General features: G+C 50.9%; 2 protein-coding genes and 1 non-coding gene across 3 annotated transcripts, besides 4 other annotated features; 1 reads left to right on the top strand and 2 right to left on the bottom strand.

Annotated features, from left to right (window-relative positions):
• Window positions 1–745: 745 nt before the first annotated feature.
• Window positions 746–3,339: a sequence feature (repetitive element).
• Window positions 3,340–4,486: 1,147 nt separating this feature from the next.
• On the bottom strand, window positions 4,487–5,317 carry CYME_CMJ002C (L-lactate dehydrogenase; the record flags this gene model as incomplete). Its single annotated transcript, XM_005534707.1, has 1 exon — window positions 4,487–5,317. One exon carries the CDS (start codon window positions 5,315–5,317, stop codon window positions 4,487–4,489), a length of 831 nt encoding a protein of 276 aa, XP_005534764.1.
• A 711-nt stretch (window positions 5,318–6,028) lies between these two features.
• Window positions 6,029–9,363: a sequence feature (repetitive element).
• A 1,200-nt stretch (window positions 9,364–10,563) lies between these two features.
• CYME_CMJ005C (similar to cell surface glycoprotein) lies at window positions 10,564–13,989 on the bottom strand (the record flags this gene model as incomplete). Its single annotated transcript, XM_005534708.1, has 1 exon — window positions 10,564–13,989. The coding sequence occupies one exon, from the start codon at window positions 13,987–13,989 to the stop codon at window positions 10,564–10,566; it is 3,426 nt and encodes a 1,141-aa protein (XP_005534765.1).
• On the top strand, window positions 10,687–12,583 carry CYME_CMJ004T. The gene has a single exon (XR_002461343.1). It is a non-coding gene; the product is annotated as a hypothetical transcript (transcript).
• A 2,790-nt stretch (window positions 13,990–16,779) lies between the features above and the next one.
• Window positions 16,780–18,043: a sequence feature (pseudo-gene of NADPH:protochlorophyllide oxidoreductase).
• A 1,381-nt stretch (window positions 18,044–19,424) lies between these two features.
• Window positions 19,425–19,506: part of a sequence feature (repetitive element) that runs on past the window's edge.

Here is a 19,506-nt window from a genome sequence, read left to right on the forward strand (position 1 = left end):
CAATGCCCCATTACTGCGGTGTTCTCAGAGCAAAAGCATCTGTCAGAGCGATGTCTACCAATCCAGGTTCGTTCGGGTATTTTTCCGGCGGTACGATCTGAGCAAATACGCATCTGTCTTATCTACATCCAGCACACCAGTGCCCTTATGGATCTCCTTCCAGCGCTTTGCTTTTGTTTGTTTCGACAGAGCCTGTTTTACTGACCAGACGCCGAGATTGCCGGATTGATACTTGTTTCGGAAAATCCTTCGTCACGCTGGACAATTTCGGTGATTTTTGTCGCATTTACCTAATCTCGGCTGTACTGATTGTATCTGACTTTCTATCGTGCGCCGTTTACCTACCTTGAGCACCCGTTGTAGCCTCTCTATCGCCGCTGTGGGTGCTCTCCGGAAGCAGGGCTGCTCTGACATACCACTGGGCGCGTTGGAAGGGGCTTGGTTCATGCTACATGGGATCAGGGAGATTTATTTTCTTTGGAGCCTCCAAGCGGATCTTGCAGACGATTTGCATGCGGTAGCGTAAAACGGCGTACTATCTGTTCACCGCGACGGTGTTAGCGCTCAGACGCAGCATGCCTGCTCCTAGTCCCGAAATTAATTGCGTTTTGGATGAGTTGCCCAAGTGTCTCATATCACTCTCCACTGAAAGTCACACGGAGGGCAGGCCGGTAGTCTCGCGGCACGCAGACCTTCCGATTAAATGTAACACTTTGACCATACGCGAAATCATCTTCTTTACGTTTACACTAGGTTGCAATAGTACTTGCTATCCTGTTTGTGCATATTGGTTAATTTTTTTGCATTTTCTCTGTCGTGCGTCCTGGTAACGCATCGCGAAATCTGGCCGTCACGTCACCCAACGTGCGCCTCTCCGATCAAGAAAAACGCGGTAATGACCTCTTCTGGAGCGACTGCTCTATCGGGGCCACTTGTATTTGCGATCGAATCGTAGCAAAGTATAGTTTTGGCTTCAGTGGCGTTCCAATCTTAAAGTAACTCTATTCACCAGATTCTCGCCGTTCAAAGCAGAAGCGTCCAATGAGATGTTCTCCCAAAAAATCTGACACTTATGTAGTATGATGTAGTGGGTTTGGGGTGGCCGGTGCTGCCGGGTGTCAGAATGAAATGAGACATATTGCCTAGCGAAGAGGGTCAGGAAAAGAAGAAGAAGCAACATGGGGGGCCTTACATCGAAGGCCGAAATTGTGACTTCTGTACGACAAGATGGTGGTGGAATCTTATCTTCTCCAACATATCAATGATCCGTACGACTGATTGTTGCGAGACGCTATCAGAAACCGTGGCGGATCGTAGGCCGGGTATGTTTGGAGCTTTTCTTTAGGACGTTGGCATTTGGACAGCGACCTGCATCGGGACGTAACGCTTATTGCGAAAATGATGTTTCCGGAAAAATTTTTCCAAAAGACTTTCATCAACTACCTGATTGTTTTTAATGGGAAAACATCGGGGATAAGTGAGCGAGTGCATGCCTTTCTCAAAAATTACGCCAAATTCCTCGTCTTCCGTGCTGAACACAGGGGTGACGCAGACATTTACGAATACAGGGCAAAGAGGTGCCTTATGAATGTGAGGAACCATAAAATGGCAAACCTCGATTGTTTCATGATACGCGTCGTCTTTGTGCTGTACCCGGGCACATTTCGCGAAGTGATGCTTGCAATCATCGATGGTATGAAGAACGATCGCCAGCATGGACAGGAGATCAGACTCGTCGACAAGAGGACATCACGCAGGATAATGAATGATGCTTCTGTAATTCGCGCCACTATTCTAAAACATCGTTCGGTCTTGGGTCATGTCAACCCAAGAGAAAACTCTCGGATATGAGAAACGACGGAGAGAGTTGTTACTCCCTCATCCTGCCCTGCTTCATGTTTTCGGTCCGAGACCTCGACCGCAGAGCCGACATGGGGCTGAGTGAGGAAAAAATGACGAGTGGGAGAAACGACATTGAAGTCTTCTCCAGATGCGCTTCAATGTCGGTCAGTTATGCGAGTCCAAGTCACATTTTGTGAGTAACCACTCCATAGTACTTCACGACTTCACGATAGAGATTTGTCCAGAGCTCGATGTAATCAACAAATAGGTCTCCGGTGAAGATCGGGACGCCTACGAGAAGAATATCTTCGATTTCAAGCGTCCCGAACCGGCCAAAAAAAGTTTATTCACTGGAACAATCGATCTCGATGTGGCGCACATATGTGTACACCATCAGCGGTTGAAGGCAGCTCGTCCTATCCCGTCTTCGTTACGGGCGTTGCCGAAGAACGAACACAGGTTGACGGGCTATGGAACGTATAAGCCCCATGAAAACCACTTTGGCGTCGGCCTTAGTCCCTGGTGCACGAATATCATAACCATCGCTGTTCCTAAGCGAAGGGAAGATTGCACTGACTGCACCTTACGTCACAAACATATGCTTCTGCTGAGGTTTTCGAGAGAGAGATACAATCGAGAATCCGGTATAACGAATGCAAGGAAGAAGATGGTTACGTGGAATGTAGGAATGAAGGATCACCTGGAAGCTTTGAGCGTGGTGACGAGCTGACGAGCGGACATTCAAGCTTTTCTGAAATTCATGGAAGTTCGTGTTGCTCATTCCGTGGCGCTGTAGGGCGAGTATACAAAGCACCGCTGGGCACGTTTGCGTATGAATCTGTGCCGTGGTAAGCATCACGCATTCGCGAGCTTTTTCAATCGATTGAACGCCTTGAAATAGGATCAAGTCAGAGGCTCGTTGTTACATATGGTGTAGGGAGCTGGGCTCCGAAAAAAAGGGACTCCACCAGCTCCAACGGCAGGAATGGGCAAGGAGTGCGCACTGGGTCTCGCTACGGTACCTGTGGGTGGGTTCCGAACATCGTATACACACCACGAGTTGGGATGTACTCTTCAGAAGATGGAGATTGAAAAGTGCCCGCGGAGTCGTCATGATATAAAAAAGTAAGGGATAGCTGACGGGAGAGGAAATGGAAAGGAGGGAAGAAGCTCGTGGACTACTTGCATTAGTAAGTACGACTACCATCGGCAAGAAACGTATGGAGTTCGCGAACCGAGTCTTTAACGCTGCAATCAATCTACGGAGATGTGCGGGAATAGACAAAAGACTCCCAGCGGTGACACGAGAGTCCATTGTTGGACAACCTCTTAAACTGGAACTATATGAGAAACAATGGTGTCCGCAGTAGGTGGCCGGTCGAAAAAGGCGGGAAGGCGTCTGCACGTCAGTTGGCGACTTCTTGTCTAGGGCGCGGTTGCCGCCACTACTGTACACTGTCGGCAGCAACGTTTTTGTTTCGAAAGATGTTTGTTGTCGTCGGCTGCGGTGGTCTTACGAGACGTTTCGGTCTCAGAAGCTCTAGCCGACGCTTCCAAGACACTGCAATACCGTTCTGCTTTTGAAGCATAACCACAATAGCTGCGTACGGAACGTCTCGGTGCAAGTTTGCGGAAGGCAGGGCTTCCGAAGGAGCGCTGCATCAGCGCCTGTGCTGCATAGAGCGAAACTTTGTACCAGAATTTCTGGGACGCGAGAGGGACGTCAGAGAAGCTGGAGGCACATTCCTGTTCACTAGAAGCGCTGACGCGACTCGGACGTTTCGGCACGATTTCGCCTCTACCGCACTGAAGCGCTTGTGCAGCCGCTCTCAAGGCAGAAGCTGTGCCATCATACCTACCTCAGGGTATTCGGTTCGTTCCACTTGCATCGTTAGGTCACTGTTCGTACGTCGCTTTAAGGGTTTTATTCGTCGCCCATGCGTGCTGATGCACACTTCCGGCTCGTGTTTTCCAGATCCATACGCATAGAGCAAAGTCTGTCACGGTCATACTCGGAAACTAAGCCTTCGGCGCCGCGCCCAGGTTCGTGGAGCGTTGCGATGCCGTCCAGCCAACATCAGTGAACGTTAAATCATGGCATACTTTTATCCTGCGGTTTAGGATGGTTGACCTGAACCAGGGAATCTCGGGTCAGGCGCGATACATATCGGCATCCGGGTAAGCGTACGTTATGCCGTACCAGACCCGCAACTTTCGCCAGCTTTCATCCACGCATCGCTTTGGAGAATTTTGAGTCAGTTGATTTGATCCTTGTTCGCTGTTGCGGATGCGAACTCCAGCACATCCGGTATCCATGACACGACTAGCAGGTTTCAATGATGATAGTAGGCGAACGCTACTCTGCAGCTGCAATTCTGGTGCCACCTTGTCCTTCAGCAATGCTGTCCATTTGGAACAAGCTCGCCGAGATGGTTACGGACGCTCCCCTCCACACCTTTTGTACGGTGCCAAGACCTACCAGTTTGGCATAGGTATCCAGCATATCTCAGTCCTCCTTGTCCATCCGCTTATTTTGAGTACAGACCGAGCACGCTTGTGCAGAGCCCGCACTTCGACGAGGCATTTGATTAACGTCCCTGTAAACGATGCGCATCCAACGCGTTACCATGCGCAGGCAACATGCTCAAGATGCTTTCTTCGGCGTGCTCTGGAGTGCCTCTATACTGGATTGGAGGTCTTCTTTCTCGTCACTTTCCATGAACGGCAGTATTTGTAGTACTTCAACGACACCATTCCGACCTAGCACACATGGCAACGACAAGAATACATCCGCCGACTCGAGGCCTCGCAACGAGCCCGCATGCGTCGTTATTGGCAGCACTTTGCGCCGATCATGCACAATCGTTGTAACGATGCTTCCAACAGCGCTGCCAATGGCCCAGTTGGTGTAGCCTTTCAGCTTAATGACCTCGTAAGCCGCGGCTACAACTTGCTGATGGACACCTTTCACCAGATCATAGAATGCTGTGGACGCGCTCGCAGCGTCGGTCATGCGCTCGAAGCATGTTCGCAACGGTACGCCACCAACCGTAATACCACTCCGGTACACGAACGAGGAGTCTCCGTGCTCGCCCAGTACCATGGCCTGGACGGAAGCGGTATCGATGCCCAGCCGCTGCGCCAGAAGTGTGCGGAAACGCGAAGAGTCCAAATATGTCCCTGAGCCAATCACACGTTCGCGGGGCAAGCCACTCATCTGCCACGCTAGATGTGTCAGTAGATCAACGGGGTTACTCACAACCAACAGGATTGTGTTCTGCGAATACTGCACCAGGGGCGGAATAATGCCTTTGAACAATGCGGCATTGCGATCCATGAGCTCAAGACGACTTTCTCCGGGCCGCTGACGCACACCTGCCGTTATAATACATACTGCCGAATGTGCTGTATCCTCGTAGGACTCGGCAGCCCGGATGCGGGTGCTGTAGAACGCACCTCCATGCTGCAAGTCCATAACTTGACCCTTGAGTTTGTCCTTGAGAACGTCCACCAGTACCAGCTCACTACAAATATCTCGGGTCAAAATATTATAGGCGCAAGCAACGCCAACGTCACCAGCTCCAACCACGGTGATGCGGACGGGGTACGAACGTGCAAGCGCCGCACCCGGCGTGTCGATCGCAGGCGAGACCTCCCCAAAGAGACTTCCCTGAAGCTCAGCCGCCGCCTCGTCGATCCCTGACGTCGTTCCAAAGAGCACAGTTCCACGATTTGCTTCCTTGCCAGACAGATCCTCGAAAAAGTCCGACTACAGGTTTCAGATCGCCCGAGCTGCGGTGCAGGGTTGTTTCCAGCACTGGTGCCGAGATCGCTACAAACCCGTGATCGTTTTGTTCTCCAGCACTATAGGCCTCGCCAAAACTAGGTACAGTGCTCTTTGATAACACAGCTGTCGGATCCACGAAGGTATTGCTTTAAGTCAGAGGGAACGCTCGAGACTGAGCGCCCCGAATAAATCATGCTATCCGTTGAGGACACAAAGATGCACTTGAGGGCTTTCGCGATCGCCCAGAAGCGCCTTCCGGAGATTCGATCCAGAGCGATGCGCGTCTCGATGACGAGTCCGCCTCGGGGCGTTTTTTTCTTTTTGATGAAAAAACGTTTGCATTGACAATGCATCCCAGAATTTGGAACGCACGATGGCTTCCGGGGATATCTCGATCATAGTGCACCTGTCCTCAAGTCCCATTATCCATACTACCTCTCTGATATATTGGTCGTTTCGTATGTTCTATCGAGCGCCGAGCCTGTTGTGAGCACCCGCTGTAGCGCTTATACCGCTGAAGCAGGTGCTGCACAGAGACAGAACGGCTTTGCCATACCACTAAGGGCGTCCGCTCGAGGAATGATTCACCTGAAACGGAATCAGGGCTATTTGTCATTCTGGGAACATGCAAAATGCGCAGACAGACCTACTACCTGCGACAGCGCGAAGTGCTGTACTAGGATTCCACTGCGACCAGTGCGAGGCCCAACGCAGCGTCCTGTGCATATTCTCAGGATAAAATGCGTTGTGAACGAGCTGCGCAGGTCTTGCAGCAGCAGCAGCAGCAGCGGCAGCGGCCACTTTAGAGGCATACCGAGCTCTAGCCCGGTAGACTCGACCGGCTCGCGGGACCTTCCGCCTCGAACATAAGCTTCCGATAATACGGCGATCTATTTCCCCTTAAACGCTTATCGTAGAGCGGGAAAAAATTTTATATCGTTTCTTGTAAATCGTAGGTCACTGTCCTTTTTCCTGTATGGCGCGCTCGATACGTGCATCTCCAAGTATGGCACTTACGAGACACGACGCATCTGTCGCCTTTGAAGAGAAACGCGACCGTGACGACACGTTTTCTTGATGTTCTAACGGGCAAGCTGTATTTGCGTGGAAGTCGTAACAAAATATAGTTTCCAGTTCGATTGTGTCTCAACCCTCAAGTAAACATATTCAATTGATTTCTCGCAGTATATAATAGAAGGGTTCAAAGAGCGTTCTTTTTCACACAAAAAAATGAAAAGAAAAGCTATGAAAAAGCAAGTTGACGATCCTGGAGGCCCAGTGTCGCCTGCTGCCAGAAATAAAAACAAAAAACAGAGCCGAGTCCAGAAGAACAGGAAAAGAAGAAGAAGCAAAAGGGGAGGCCCTAAGTCGAAGGCGGCAAGAAAGACGACTGTTCGACGAGATGATGGTGAAAGCCTGTCTTCTTAAACAAATCAAGCATCCTTACAGGGAAAATTTGCGAGACGCTATCAAAAAACGATTCGATTCGTACTCCATTGGTATTTTCAAGGCGTTGTCAAGACTGATGCATTTGGCGAGGGAGATGTACGAAAACGTGGCGCACTTGGAAACGGTCGAGATTCCGGACGATTTTTTCGGTAAGACATTTATTCGACACCTAATGCTTGGCACAGCGGAAACGCGGAGGGAAAATGTGCTAGTGCATGGCCTTTACGAAAAACATCCCCTCTACAGCTTCAACAGTACTCTGTACAGGGGTGATTCGAATGTTTACGTATAAGGGGCGACGAAGTACATCACGAAACTGTGGTTCACGTGATCGTGAAACTCGAACGTTTCATGATACGCGCCGTGTTTGCGCTGTACCCGGGTATCTCTCGCAAAGGAATATGGGAGATTATCAACGGCATCAAGAACGATCGCAAGCATGAAGGTGAAGTCGAATTCGTCGACACGAAGGCGTTTAACGACAGCACGAATGATACTTCTGTAATCCATTCGGTTATACAAGAGCACCGTGCAATCTTGGGGCCGGCGAATCCAACAGACAAGACATCAGAGTTGAAAAAAGATAAGGAAAGATACTATCGTCTTATTCTGCGCTATTTCATGTTTCTCGACCGAGAACTCGAGCGAAATGCGGAGATGAAGCTGAGTGAAGAAAAAAAGAAGATTGGGAGAGACGGAAGGCTGTCCTAATGGGTAAGCGCTTCAACGTGGTTCCAATGTGCAGCATCAAGTCACATTTCGTGAATATCGATTCGGACGTGTTTTACGGCATCATGAAGGAGATCAGTCCAGTGTTCACTGTTATCAGGGATGACTTCACCGGTGAAAACCGGGCGACGTACTTGAAGAACATCTTCAATTTCAAACGGCTCAAAGTGAGAAGCCAAAAGGTATTCACTGCGTTGATCGAGACCGATGGAGTAACCTTGTATGTACACTATCGGCGCTTGAAAGTGGACCGTCCGATTGTGCCTTTCGCTTCGCCCTCTGCGAAGCATTAAAAAATCAAAGAAGCGGATCCTGCGACACAGGAGGTGCAGGATGACGACTTTGTCGCTGACGCGGTGAAGGATGAAAAAGAGAAAGAGGCGGAACCTGTGATGCAGAAAGTGCAGGATAACGACCGTGTCGTTGGCGCGGTGAAGGATGAAGGTCAGAAGGAGGCGGATCCTGCCGAACAGAATGTGCAGGATAACGACTTAATGGTTGACGCGACGAGGCATCAAGGAAAGAAAGAGGCGGATCCTGCCATACAGGAAGTGCAGGATAAAGACATTGTGGTTGGCGCGGATCCTGGGAACACGAATATCATCACCATCGCAGCACCGAAGCGTGCGGAAGATGGCATGGACGGTAATTTACGCCAGAAAGACATGCGTCTGCTGAGGTTCTCGAGAGCGAGATACCATCGAGAATCCGTTGTAGTGAATGCAAGGATGATAATCGTTACGTGGAATGCAGGAATAAAGCATCACCTGGAAGCTTTGAGCGAGGCGACGAGCCGCGGAGCGGTCTATGAAGCTTTTCGGAAATTCATGGAATTTCGTGTTGCCCATTGGGATGCGCTGTGGGAGGAGTATAAAAAGCCCCGGTGGGCTCGTCTGCGAATGAATCTATACGGTGTGAAGCAGCGGGCGTTTGCGAATTTTTTCAATCAGTTGAGCGCCTTTGAGGGGGATGACCGTCAGAGGCTCGTAGTAGCGTATGGAGCAGGGCGCTGGAAGAACAGAAAAGGAACTACGCCAGCTCCAGCGACGAAGCTGTACAAGGAGTGCGCCCGGCGTCTCGTTACGATACCTGTATATGAGTTCCGGACGTCCTATACATACCAGGAACTGGGCTGCACGCTTCAGAGGGTAGAGATGGAAAAGTGCCAGAAGAGCGCTGAGGAAATTGCAAAAGTACGGACCGCTGGCGGAGGAGCAACTGTAAAGGAAGGCGAAAGTTCAAGGGTTACTCGTATTGGTGAGTACAGCTCCCAACGGCACGAAATGTATGGAGTTCGTGAACCGAGATTTTAATGCCGCTATCAATATACGGAGATGTGCGGTGCTGGAGAAAAGACCTCCAGACTGGACACAAGAGGATTTTATTGGACAACCTCTCAAAGTCGAACTATATGAGAAAAAATGGAAGCAGACGTTGGTGGCCGGTCCAAAAAAACGGGGAGGCGTCTGCACGTCAGTTGGAGACCCCTTGCCTAGGGCGCGTTCGCCACTACTGTACACGGCCGGGGGCAACGTTTGTCTTTTGAGAGGCGTTCGGTGCGGGCGCGTCACGTCGCTTATTCAGAACGTATTTGCGAAGAGTACCTAGAGTATATGTGGTAATAGTTGATGCTTTTCGTGAAGATATTGCTGCCATGGCTGTAACAGGACTGATGTGACAGAAAATGTGGAAAATGGGCAACTCGAGTTCTTCTGTATTCGATACATCATCCGCTGCCTTGTCGTTTATCTATCTTCCGAGGGTCCTGTGTCCATTTATTAGCAACGGATCCGTTTACCAATTTGTTTGCAATGATATAGAACAAGATCAATTGTTTAGAATCGATACTGGCCGCTTCTAGAATGCCTCCAGCTGTGCTCAAGGTGCTGTGGTAATGCTTACATAGCGTACAGCTCGTCTCAGGATGTGACTGCCTGGCATGATGTGCCTCTGGACCGAGTAACGGTAACTGCGCATCTACGTCTTCACGGCTTACCACCACTTCGTTCTCGTTTTTTTCTAGTGTACAAGACATAAACATAATCCGGAAATCAGCACAACACTTCAGACGGTTTTATGGACGTAGCCTACGAGCAACGGTAGGCAACAGTGGTGAATATATCGAGACGATGCCTCGACCGCCAGAACAAGCTATAAGCACTTTCAATGTTAGAGCTATAAGTGCGCTGTGAGGCTGGCGGCCCTGCTTCCATTCGTGCCAAGCGGAGCCGGAGCCCGTAGGCAGGCGTCACGAATATTAGCTTTTCCTCAAGAGGAATCGGATTTTGGTGAAATTTGCGGTTGTACGGATCGAGTCAAATTTGCTCCAGAACCTCTCCTCAGGACTAGAATGTGCTCAAGTACAACGAAACTCAAAAAACAGTTCCAGACGCTCTACTGCAGACATACTCGCTACATGCAACTCGGAAACCGTATTCCGACTACAAAGAGAAGAAAGGGTACCAAGATACCGCCATTACCACCAAGGCTATCATCGGGGGCAAGCTCATAGGCATAGGTAATCATTCCTTTACGTTCCAAAAGCAAATTCTGGTCCATTCTTTCTGTTCATCAGATCTCTGAATGTCAGCCCCCGAAGAGGACCTCAGATGACACTTCGCGCACAAATATCCACATTAACGCATTCGTTCATTCGTACTCTCGGGTCTTGTGAACATGAGTGGAATATTGTCGCAACAGAGGATCAGCATAGACGTGATCTAGACTGTGGGCAAATTAACAGTTGAAACGTTCGCTCACGCAGTCGGTGGAGCTGAAGATGTCGCTGATTCCGAGGCGCTCGCAGACGTCGACACAGAAGCTGAAACTGAAGCACTCGCTGATGCACTCGTTGATGCACTCGCAGACACCGTCGCAGAAGCTGTCGCAGAGACTGTTGCAGACACCGTCGCAGAGGGTGCCGCTGTCACAGCCACGGGACTCGGAGTCGGTGTTGAACTAATCACCACACACTGGTTGTTGATGCACTCCTCGTCAGCGCGGCAGCAACGCACCTTGCTCACAAGGTTATCCGAAGGGATCAGGTACGTCCCGCACTGCTTCGTAGGGTCCTTGCACACACAGAATGACGGCAGCAGCACCTGTTGTTGCTGCTGTTGCTGCAGTTGCTGCTGCTGCTGCTGGTTGTTGTTGTTGCTGAACGGGTTGTACGTGCAGTTCTGCGTCTCGGCGTTGCAGCACTCGGGGCCGCAAGCAATATAGCTCGAGTTCGATACGTTGCTAGTGGTGCCGCTCAGCGAGTTCGACACATACCCGTAGGTCTGGCACACGTACTCGGTCATCGGCTGGAAGCACTCGTTGCTGAGCCCCAGGCAGCAACCAGCCTCCAGACACTGCTGTGGCGAGTAGCTCGTGCGCTGCGTCCCGTGCTGCTCTCCGTACAGGAGCGTGTTCAGCAGACGCACAAACTGGTTGTTGTTGATGTTATTGTTCAGCTGCTGGTTCTGATTCACCGCGTTCGTGCACGGCTGGCGCTCAAACTCGCCCACCGCGCACGTCTTCTCGGGCTGGAAGCAGTACGGGTTCGACTCAAAGTCGCTCTGCTGCTTGCCGTTCTGCACCCACTGGTTCTGCGCCTGCGAGTCGTAGCAGCAGCCCTGGGCATAGCACGTAAACTGGTTGATACCCGCGTTGCCGCACGGCTGGCGCTGCGCTCCCGGTGACGGGCAGACGGGTACTGGTGCCTGCACCTCCTGCAGCGCTACAGAGGCCTGCGGTGCATGGTTGATGTCGTAGTAGCACCAGGGTGCCAGGATGCCGTTTGCCGTTGGCTGCCAGCAGCATCCCGGTATCGCAGTGCACTCGTCGGGATAGATGTAGCTCCAGCCGCAGGGGACGCGCTGCGTCACTGGAACAGCGCTGCACGCCGCTGAGACGCTCTTCAGGGTGCACGCGTTCGTCTGGGAGTTAAAGCAGCACCCGACTTGCTCGCAAGCGTCCTGGTTTGTGTACTGGCCCGGAGAACCGCAGATTTCACTCGTGCAAACTGGTGTTGGCGTTGCACTCGGTGTCGGGGTTATAATAGCAAGTGTCGCACCAGAGGGTAGAATTGTAGAAAGCTGGTCGGTGAAAGTTTGAAGCACACTTTGCAGTTCACTGGCGAGGGATGTGTCTCCTGAGATCTTAATCACATAGGTCACAACACTGCCGCCCGAAGTGCGCACCAATGCTCGTTCCAGACGAAGATTGCTCTTGTCTAATGTGGTGGCGAGGCGCCTTGATGTGCCCGAACCGAAGACCGTGTCGCAGTTATCAGTCACGCTGACATTCACTACCTGGCCCGTGAAGCGAGCCTCGAGATCGTTCTGCAAATCCGTCGCCACGGCCAAACAAAGAGAAAGATTCTGAACGGATATCGCAATCGAGGTGGAAATCGTCGTCGGCACGATTGTTGGTGACGTTGTTGCAGTTGGAGTCATCGTCGGCGTCATCGTCACTGTCGTTGGAGACTCTGTTACAGTAATCGTTGGCGATGATGTAATTGTCGGAGTCATCGTCGCAGTCGGTGTCGGTGTAGGTGTAGGTGTAGGTGTCGGTGTCGGTGTCAGTGTAGGTGTCGGTGTCAGTGTCGCAGTCGGTGTCGCAGTCGGTGTCGCAGTCGGTGTCGGTGTCGGTGTCGGTGTCGCAGTCGGTGTCGGTGTCGGTGTAGGTGTCAGCGTGGGTGTCGGGGTCGCAGTAGCAGTTGGCGTAATCGTTGGTGTCAGAGTTGGCGTTGATGTTGGCGTAGGCGTAGGGGTAGGCGTAAAGAACGTTTCACTCAGTGCGAAAACATCATTGAGATAGCCAGGAATGCTAGTGTTTGAGTATCCAAATCCGCCAAACATGACCGGATCAGTCCCACTTGTGTTCCAGAAAACTGACCCAGTTCGACCGCCAGGCGAAACACTAGGGCTGGTCTTATTCAAAAATCCATATACGGAAAGTGCAAATCCATTTTGGCTGCCATTGATCCACGCCCACTGACCCAGTGTCATATCAAATACCCACAAATCGTTCAAATCACCGGGGCTCTCACGAGTATTCCCATATCCTTCACCACCAAAAAGTAGCAGATTACCCAAAGAATCCACGAAACTCACGCCTGAGTCTCTTGCACCAGGGTAACTGGTTGGGGCGAAAGCACCGAGACTTCCATAAGATCCTGGATTGTTAATAGTGGTATTCCCTGCGATAAAAATCCATACAGATTGACTTATGTTGTAGACCCAGAGATCATTCAACTTCCCTTGTCCTGGTGCTGTGCTGTCGCCGTAGCCAAGACCACCGAACATCCAGAGATTTCCTTCAAAATCTGTCCAGGTATTCGCGACGATGCGCGCACCTGGTGCACTCGAATTGTTCGCCACGCCAGGTGCGCTATAGTTGCCAGGCTGGTTAGCAAGTTGTGATCCGCCTCTGTATGCCCATTGCAGTGTAGTGGGATTAAATGACCACAGATCGGAGACAGAATCCCCAAGATTATTTTCACCACCAAACAACCAAAAAGTACCGTCAGCACCCAACCAGAATGATGCACTGCCTCGGGACCCAGGATTGTAGGAAGGACCAAAGACGCCCTCCGCTCCATATATCGTGCCGGCATTTACCGTATCATTCCCGCTGACCCAAGTCCAGACTCTGCTTTCTGTATCGTACATCCACATGTCGTTCATGGGGCCAAAGTTTGCATTCCGATCATAACCGAGGCCACCAAACAACCAGAAATGCTGCTCGTCCATCTGCCAGTACGCGCTTCGATAACGACTGCCAGGTGTATTGGCTGGGCTGCCTGTGCCGACTGTGCCGTACACTCCTGGTTGGTCGGCTTCTGAGGAACCTCCTATCCACGTCCATTCATGTGAGGTCAAGTTGAAGGTCCATAGATCATTAAAGTAGCTCAGATATGGGTTTCCACCCCCAACCCCGCCAAACAAGTATACCAAGCTCGAACTTCCGACCCAGGCTGCAGAATCGTAACGGCCACCTGGAACACTATCTGCTGAAGTCTGGTTCAGCGTTCCATAATTACCAGGATTATCTCTACCCGTCTCTCCACCTATCCAGGTCCAGCTAACCGTACTCACAGGCGACAACGCAGCTACAAGCGACACGGAAAACGTGGCCGCCAACAATAGACAAACAGCAACAACCAGGCCACGTACCAGAGAGCGAGCTCGAAACATCTCGTTCGACGCTCTCTCAGTCCAATAAATACGGGTATTTGTTCTTTCTTGCGTGAATATATCTTCACTATTGTTTTTTCGTTATGGTCAACACGAACGTAACCACCGTGTGTTGTGAAAGCCAAAACAACAACGCACAAAGTGATAGCGCCAAAAACGCGAAACGCGCGCGCGCACTGCAGAGGAATTTGAATTGGGGTCATCATGATGCGATGAAGAATTCACGTTGATGTCGAGACTGGAGCGTAACGGACGTAGGGAATTCGGGGTACATAGTCCGAAATATTCAAGTTGAAAGAGGTACTGAAAGCTATATATAGGCTAGTGGGATTTCATTCGAATGAGTAACTCCCGAGTACTGCTCCTTCCAGGTGCGAGTCAGCAGGGTTCAGCAGGTCACGGCTCTAGGTAAGAAGGATAGCGAATAACGAACTATCAGTTGCTGAGGCTCGTCCACCACCCGAAACGCAGAAGTACCCCAATAGCGTATTTTCTATCTCTTTTTTGCGAAATGATCATATTGGAAATATTCCGTGGTACTGCGAGTGTTTTGCAGTCCTTTTCTGGTGCAGACACCGAAGCAGAGTAGTTGGAAGGTTTGTGTAGGTCTGTACCATTGGTGTTTGTTTTAGATACGAAACATCGAATAATGAGCTCCTGCGTCTCTATTGCGAGGAAAACTAAGAAATATTTCTCGCGTGGGAAGTGGTCTCTCTTTAGGGACAGGCCGTCGTCGTTCGAAGTGGAACGCATATACGCGTACCCATGCTTCGACCTTCAACCTACGAAGCGAGAATTCGTAGGTGTTTTCTTCATCTAACCTCGTTCGGCCTAAGCTTGGAGCCATGTGTATCAACCGCTTCTGGCAAGCCGAGCACCAACAAGCATTTTCAAGGCTCGCGCAGACTGGTGATCCGCGGAGGATGCTGGCCCAATCGGAGACTTCATAACTTTTCATCCAGTTTTCCAACAAACGCTCCGTGTCATATATTTTTATATCTGCTACCTGCAAAGAAGGATCCGTTGCTGCAGATGACTCTATCTAGTTGAGTGTCAGCCTCACGGTAGCGCACCTACCCCATAGTTTCTCGGTACCGATCAATACCTAGTCTCGCATTTCCGAGTGGGATCTCCGTTGGACTTTGGAAACTCCATAGTCTGAATTGGTCTTTCGAAAGCAGCCAAAGCTATTCTTCTACGTCTGCGGATTTGTTAATCGAGAATTGAGCATGCTTGCCTGCTTGATCAGTGTCGTTTTATGTGGAGCAGCTTTTACTTGAAATTGTCTGGTATGATGTCCAATCATATTCCCAGAAGCGTCGCTCCATCTCTATTTGGGTGACTAGCGGGCAGGTTAGAGCCACCAATACATGCCCTCCTCTACACGACAATTTCCCCAGCAAAATCCCGGAATGTCTCCATGTAGTTATCGATCCATCAGCTGGACAGGGCCATCAAGTCTACAGACCAATTCCATTTTGAATTTCCACCTTACTCGGTTTATGATGCCAGCACTTGTTTCGCAATGTGCTTTTCATACAGCACATTCCCCAGTACACATCCTATTTCCCAGAACTCTCTATCCGGAAACCTTGCCCCGGATTCCTTGTTCTCTTTTGTCGACGTACTTGCGCGAGGCACGATCACTAGCTCTGTCAGTCAGCGGAGACATTATTCAATATCTTGGCCTCTCGCATTGATTTCTGTTCGATGCCTCGCTGCGACCGCTTCATCGGAGGTTATTCGGAGTTTCTCGCATATGAAGGCGCTTTCGAGGGTGGAGAGCTTCCTCATGCTATTATTCAGCGTCTGCAATATTGTGTGCAATCTAGCTTGCGGGCTGCTTGCGTGGTTCAGCTGCTTGCCCTGCTGTATTCTGTATGGAAAGAAAACAGATGCTCAATCCGTTCTTGCAACTTGATATTTGGCAGTTATCCCCGGCAGTAGAAGATGAATGCCTAAAACATCCTTCTATTTAACAATTTACCTTCTCGGGAGAATCTGCCTCCATCCGGTAAAAGCTGTAGAGGTGGTGCATCTTGCTTCCTCGCCGTGGTGGCAGTTTTCAAACACGACACACGTTGCTCTCCGTCAGCACTGCCTTCCCCTTACACACGGGGAAGACGCCGACGGTCTTCATGGCATCCTCGTAGTCCAGCTCCTTCGTTCTCGACTCTCGGTTGCTTTCGTTCGGCATAAGCATTCTACTGATATATCCTGAAGCAGCGTCCGGATGCTAAGACGCACTTGTGCGAAAAGATGGAGTACTCTGGAGCTCGTAGTACCTGCGTATACTCGGAAGTTGCCGCTCTTCTTTTCCATTGTACGCATGCAGCTCTTTCCGTGCCGGGATATTCTGGTGCGATACATACGTCATACGCCCGAAAAGAATCACCGAAAGCATGTTATATTATGTACCAGATCACACAATGAGCTCCAACAATAGAGATGCCCAATTCTGAGCGCTTTACTCTATATTCCAGAGCAAATGCGCTCTCTGCAGTTGCCGCAAATGTGCTCTTCTCGGATGACGACCGCCTTCAGCATTCTCTGGCGCATTCAGTGCGAAGCAGTTCATAGCTATCACTATACTAATCACTATTGCAGTACGCTTTATGACTTGCGAAGCATTGTTGGCTCTTCACATCAGGAGGAGCGCCCTCTCACTCGTTTAATATCCGATCGAATGTGCGGCAGGCCGCCTACTTGGTTCACCGTTGCTCCCACATCCGTCCTTGATGCAGCGATGTGCGCTCCGAAGGCGCCTCTCATCTTCGAAGCCATGAAACTTCAGACAAGGGCCAAGATATTCGACTTTGGGCCTCGCCGCCGTAACGGCTGGTCCACAACGTCAAGATTCAGTTCGTATAGCTGATCTGCCTTGTCGATTTCGTACGTTGGTTCAATAACCTGCGGTTTCGTCTTCTCTCGACCTTCCGTATATTCGCCACGCCACTGAAAATACGAGCCCGAGTCCGAGAAGCGCCCCTGGGTCGCCACTTCGACTACGCGGCGGCTGGCCTCCTCATTCGGAATCTATTCCCGAGTGATGTACTTCTGAAGAATCGGGAAGAATATGTTGCGGAACCTGCCACGCTTTTCACGTAAGAGGTTGCTATCGGCGACACATCCCGGGAAAATCGCCACAGGGGTCACCCCGTCGCGGCCGTATCGATCACTGAGCGCCTTCATTGTCAATACGTTGGCGGCTTTGGCGTCTTTGTAGGCTTTTGTGGGCTCAAACGGACTATTCTCTTCCATGCCAGTCGTCCGCGGTCCGAGTCTTGCGTCGACACCAGACAAATCACCAAGACGAGCCTGCGGGGGGATCTTTCCCGGCAGCGAATTCGGCGAGTGGGTCTGAGTCGTCAAGAACACAATGCGCCCGCGCAATATTTTCAGCTTCGGCAACAGCTCCCGACATAGAAGCAAATGGCTCAGATGGCAAACCTGTATGGCCTTCTCGATGCCGTCCACCATGAAACGCGGTTTCTTGTCCCGCGGATGCCATATTGCGGCATTGCAGATAAGGGCATCCAGGTGATCGACGCGCGCCACACTCGATAGCTCTCTCATAGACTTCAACACAGAGGCGAAATCAGCCAGATCACAATGCAGCACTGTATAGGCGTCCTTTGGGAGGTTCACGCTGTTTGCTGTGCGTTCCGCCTGACCAATGTCACGACATGCCATGACGATGTGCCAATTGCCCTTGTTGATCAGAGCGCGAGCTGCATACAGACCGACCCCAGAGGACGCGCCAGTGATCACGGCGATCTGCGACTGTTTCGGGCCCATACGAAGATGCAGCATACGATGCCGGCGCGTTACAGGCGATCGCTGCACCATCAAGGGTAGCGGATGCTGGAAATGGTGACGATGTACAGCTGTGAAGCACCTGTCACGTGCGGTACGCAGCGGAAACGGTGCTCGAGTTGCAGCGGGTGCGCCAACTATGTGTTTTTCCTGGCACAGCGGAAAACAAACCAATACGTCTTGCAGTTTTTTGGGATAGATTTTCTTTGGTGGTAAAGCTGCCAACTTCATCACCGACTAAAGTCGTTCGCGTACGCATACATTTCCAGGGAGAAATCTCTTTTTCGTTGCTGCACGAGTGATCGCCCATCAATTGCGCAGAGTCCGACTTGTAACTCCCGTAGACTGTCTAGCGTTGAGCGCATCGAGCACAAGCGCTCAATGTCTTCCACAGAGACTAGGCGAAACTCGCGGTTTGCCGTGCAATAATCTCGTCAGTACTGGTAACTCAGTGCTCCGCATTGTTGCGCTCAGATAGCGCAAAGATCGTAGTGGCACGATGCTGCACCCCGGGGTACGGCGCCGCGGACACGCAAGGGAATTCCCTCCGGCGGGATGATTTCGGTGCATACGCATCTGGTAAGGCGATGGTTCGAACAGCAGAGCCATTAGGGAATTCCCTCCGGCGGGATGATATCGGTGCATACGCATCTGGTAAGGCGATGGTTCGAACACCAGAGCCATTAGGGAATTCCTTCCGGCGTTATGCTTTTTTGGTTCGACAGAACGTTTCTACTGACCATGCATCCCATGTTTCCGGGTCGATATTGGCTTTCGGGAAAGCGTCCATCATGTTGGACTACTTCTGCACGTTACATCGCTTTTGCTTACTCTCTGCTGTACTGGTCGTCTCATTTTTTCTATTGTGCGCCGGTTGCCTGCCATGAGCACCCGCCGTAGCATCTCTATCGCTGGTGCGGATGCGCTACGAAAACAGAACAGCTTTGGCATACCACTGAGCGCGTCGGAAGAGGCATTGTACAAGCGATACGGAATCAGGGCTATGTATATTTTTGGGAGCCTCCAATCTGGACAGGCTGACCTTCTGCCTGTGGTAGCGGGAAGCGGTATTGTAGGATTCCTCCGCAACCAAGGTGATGCCCAGACCCAGTATACGCGCTCCTAGTGCCAAAATCAAATGCGTTTCGGACGAGGTGCTCAGGTGCGTCACATCACCCACCACCGCAGAGTCACACGGCGTACAAGCCGGTAGAGTCTCGCGGCTTGCAGACCTCGCGCCTAAAAGGCAACTGTTTGACCAAACGCAAAAACATCCTGCTTTGAACGTTTATTGTAGATGGCAATAGAACTTGCTATTCCGTTTGTGGATATTGGTTAGTTTTCGGCATTTTCTATTTCGTGCGCCCTGGCAACGCATCTCGGAATCTGGCCGTCACTTCACACGACGTTCTTCTCGCCGATGATGCGAAACGCGGTAATGACCTCTTTTGGAGCTATCGCTCTATCGGGGCCAGTTGTATTTGCGCTCGAATCGTAGAGAAGGATAGTTTCGGCTTCAATTGTGTTTCATACTTCATGTAAGGATATTTAAGTGATTTCAGCCGTTCAAAGCAGAAGCGTCCAATGTGTTCTCCCCCAAAAAACAAAAGGTAGACTCATGTAATTGGAAGTAGAGGGTTTTGGATGGCCGGTGTTGCCCGAAGTTAGAAGAAAACGAGGAACAGTGCCTCGCAAAGAGAA

Source organism: Cyanidioschyzon merolae, chromosome 10, assembly GCF_000091205.1.
Source record: "Cyanidioschyzon merolae strain 10D DNA, chromosome 10, complete genome".
Lineage (NCBI taxonomy): Eukaryota > Rhodophyta > Bangiophyceae > Cyanidiales > Cyanidiaceae > Cyanidioschyzon > Cyanidioschyzon merolae.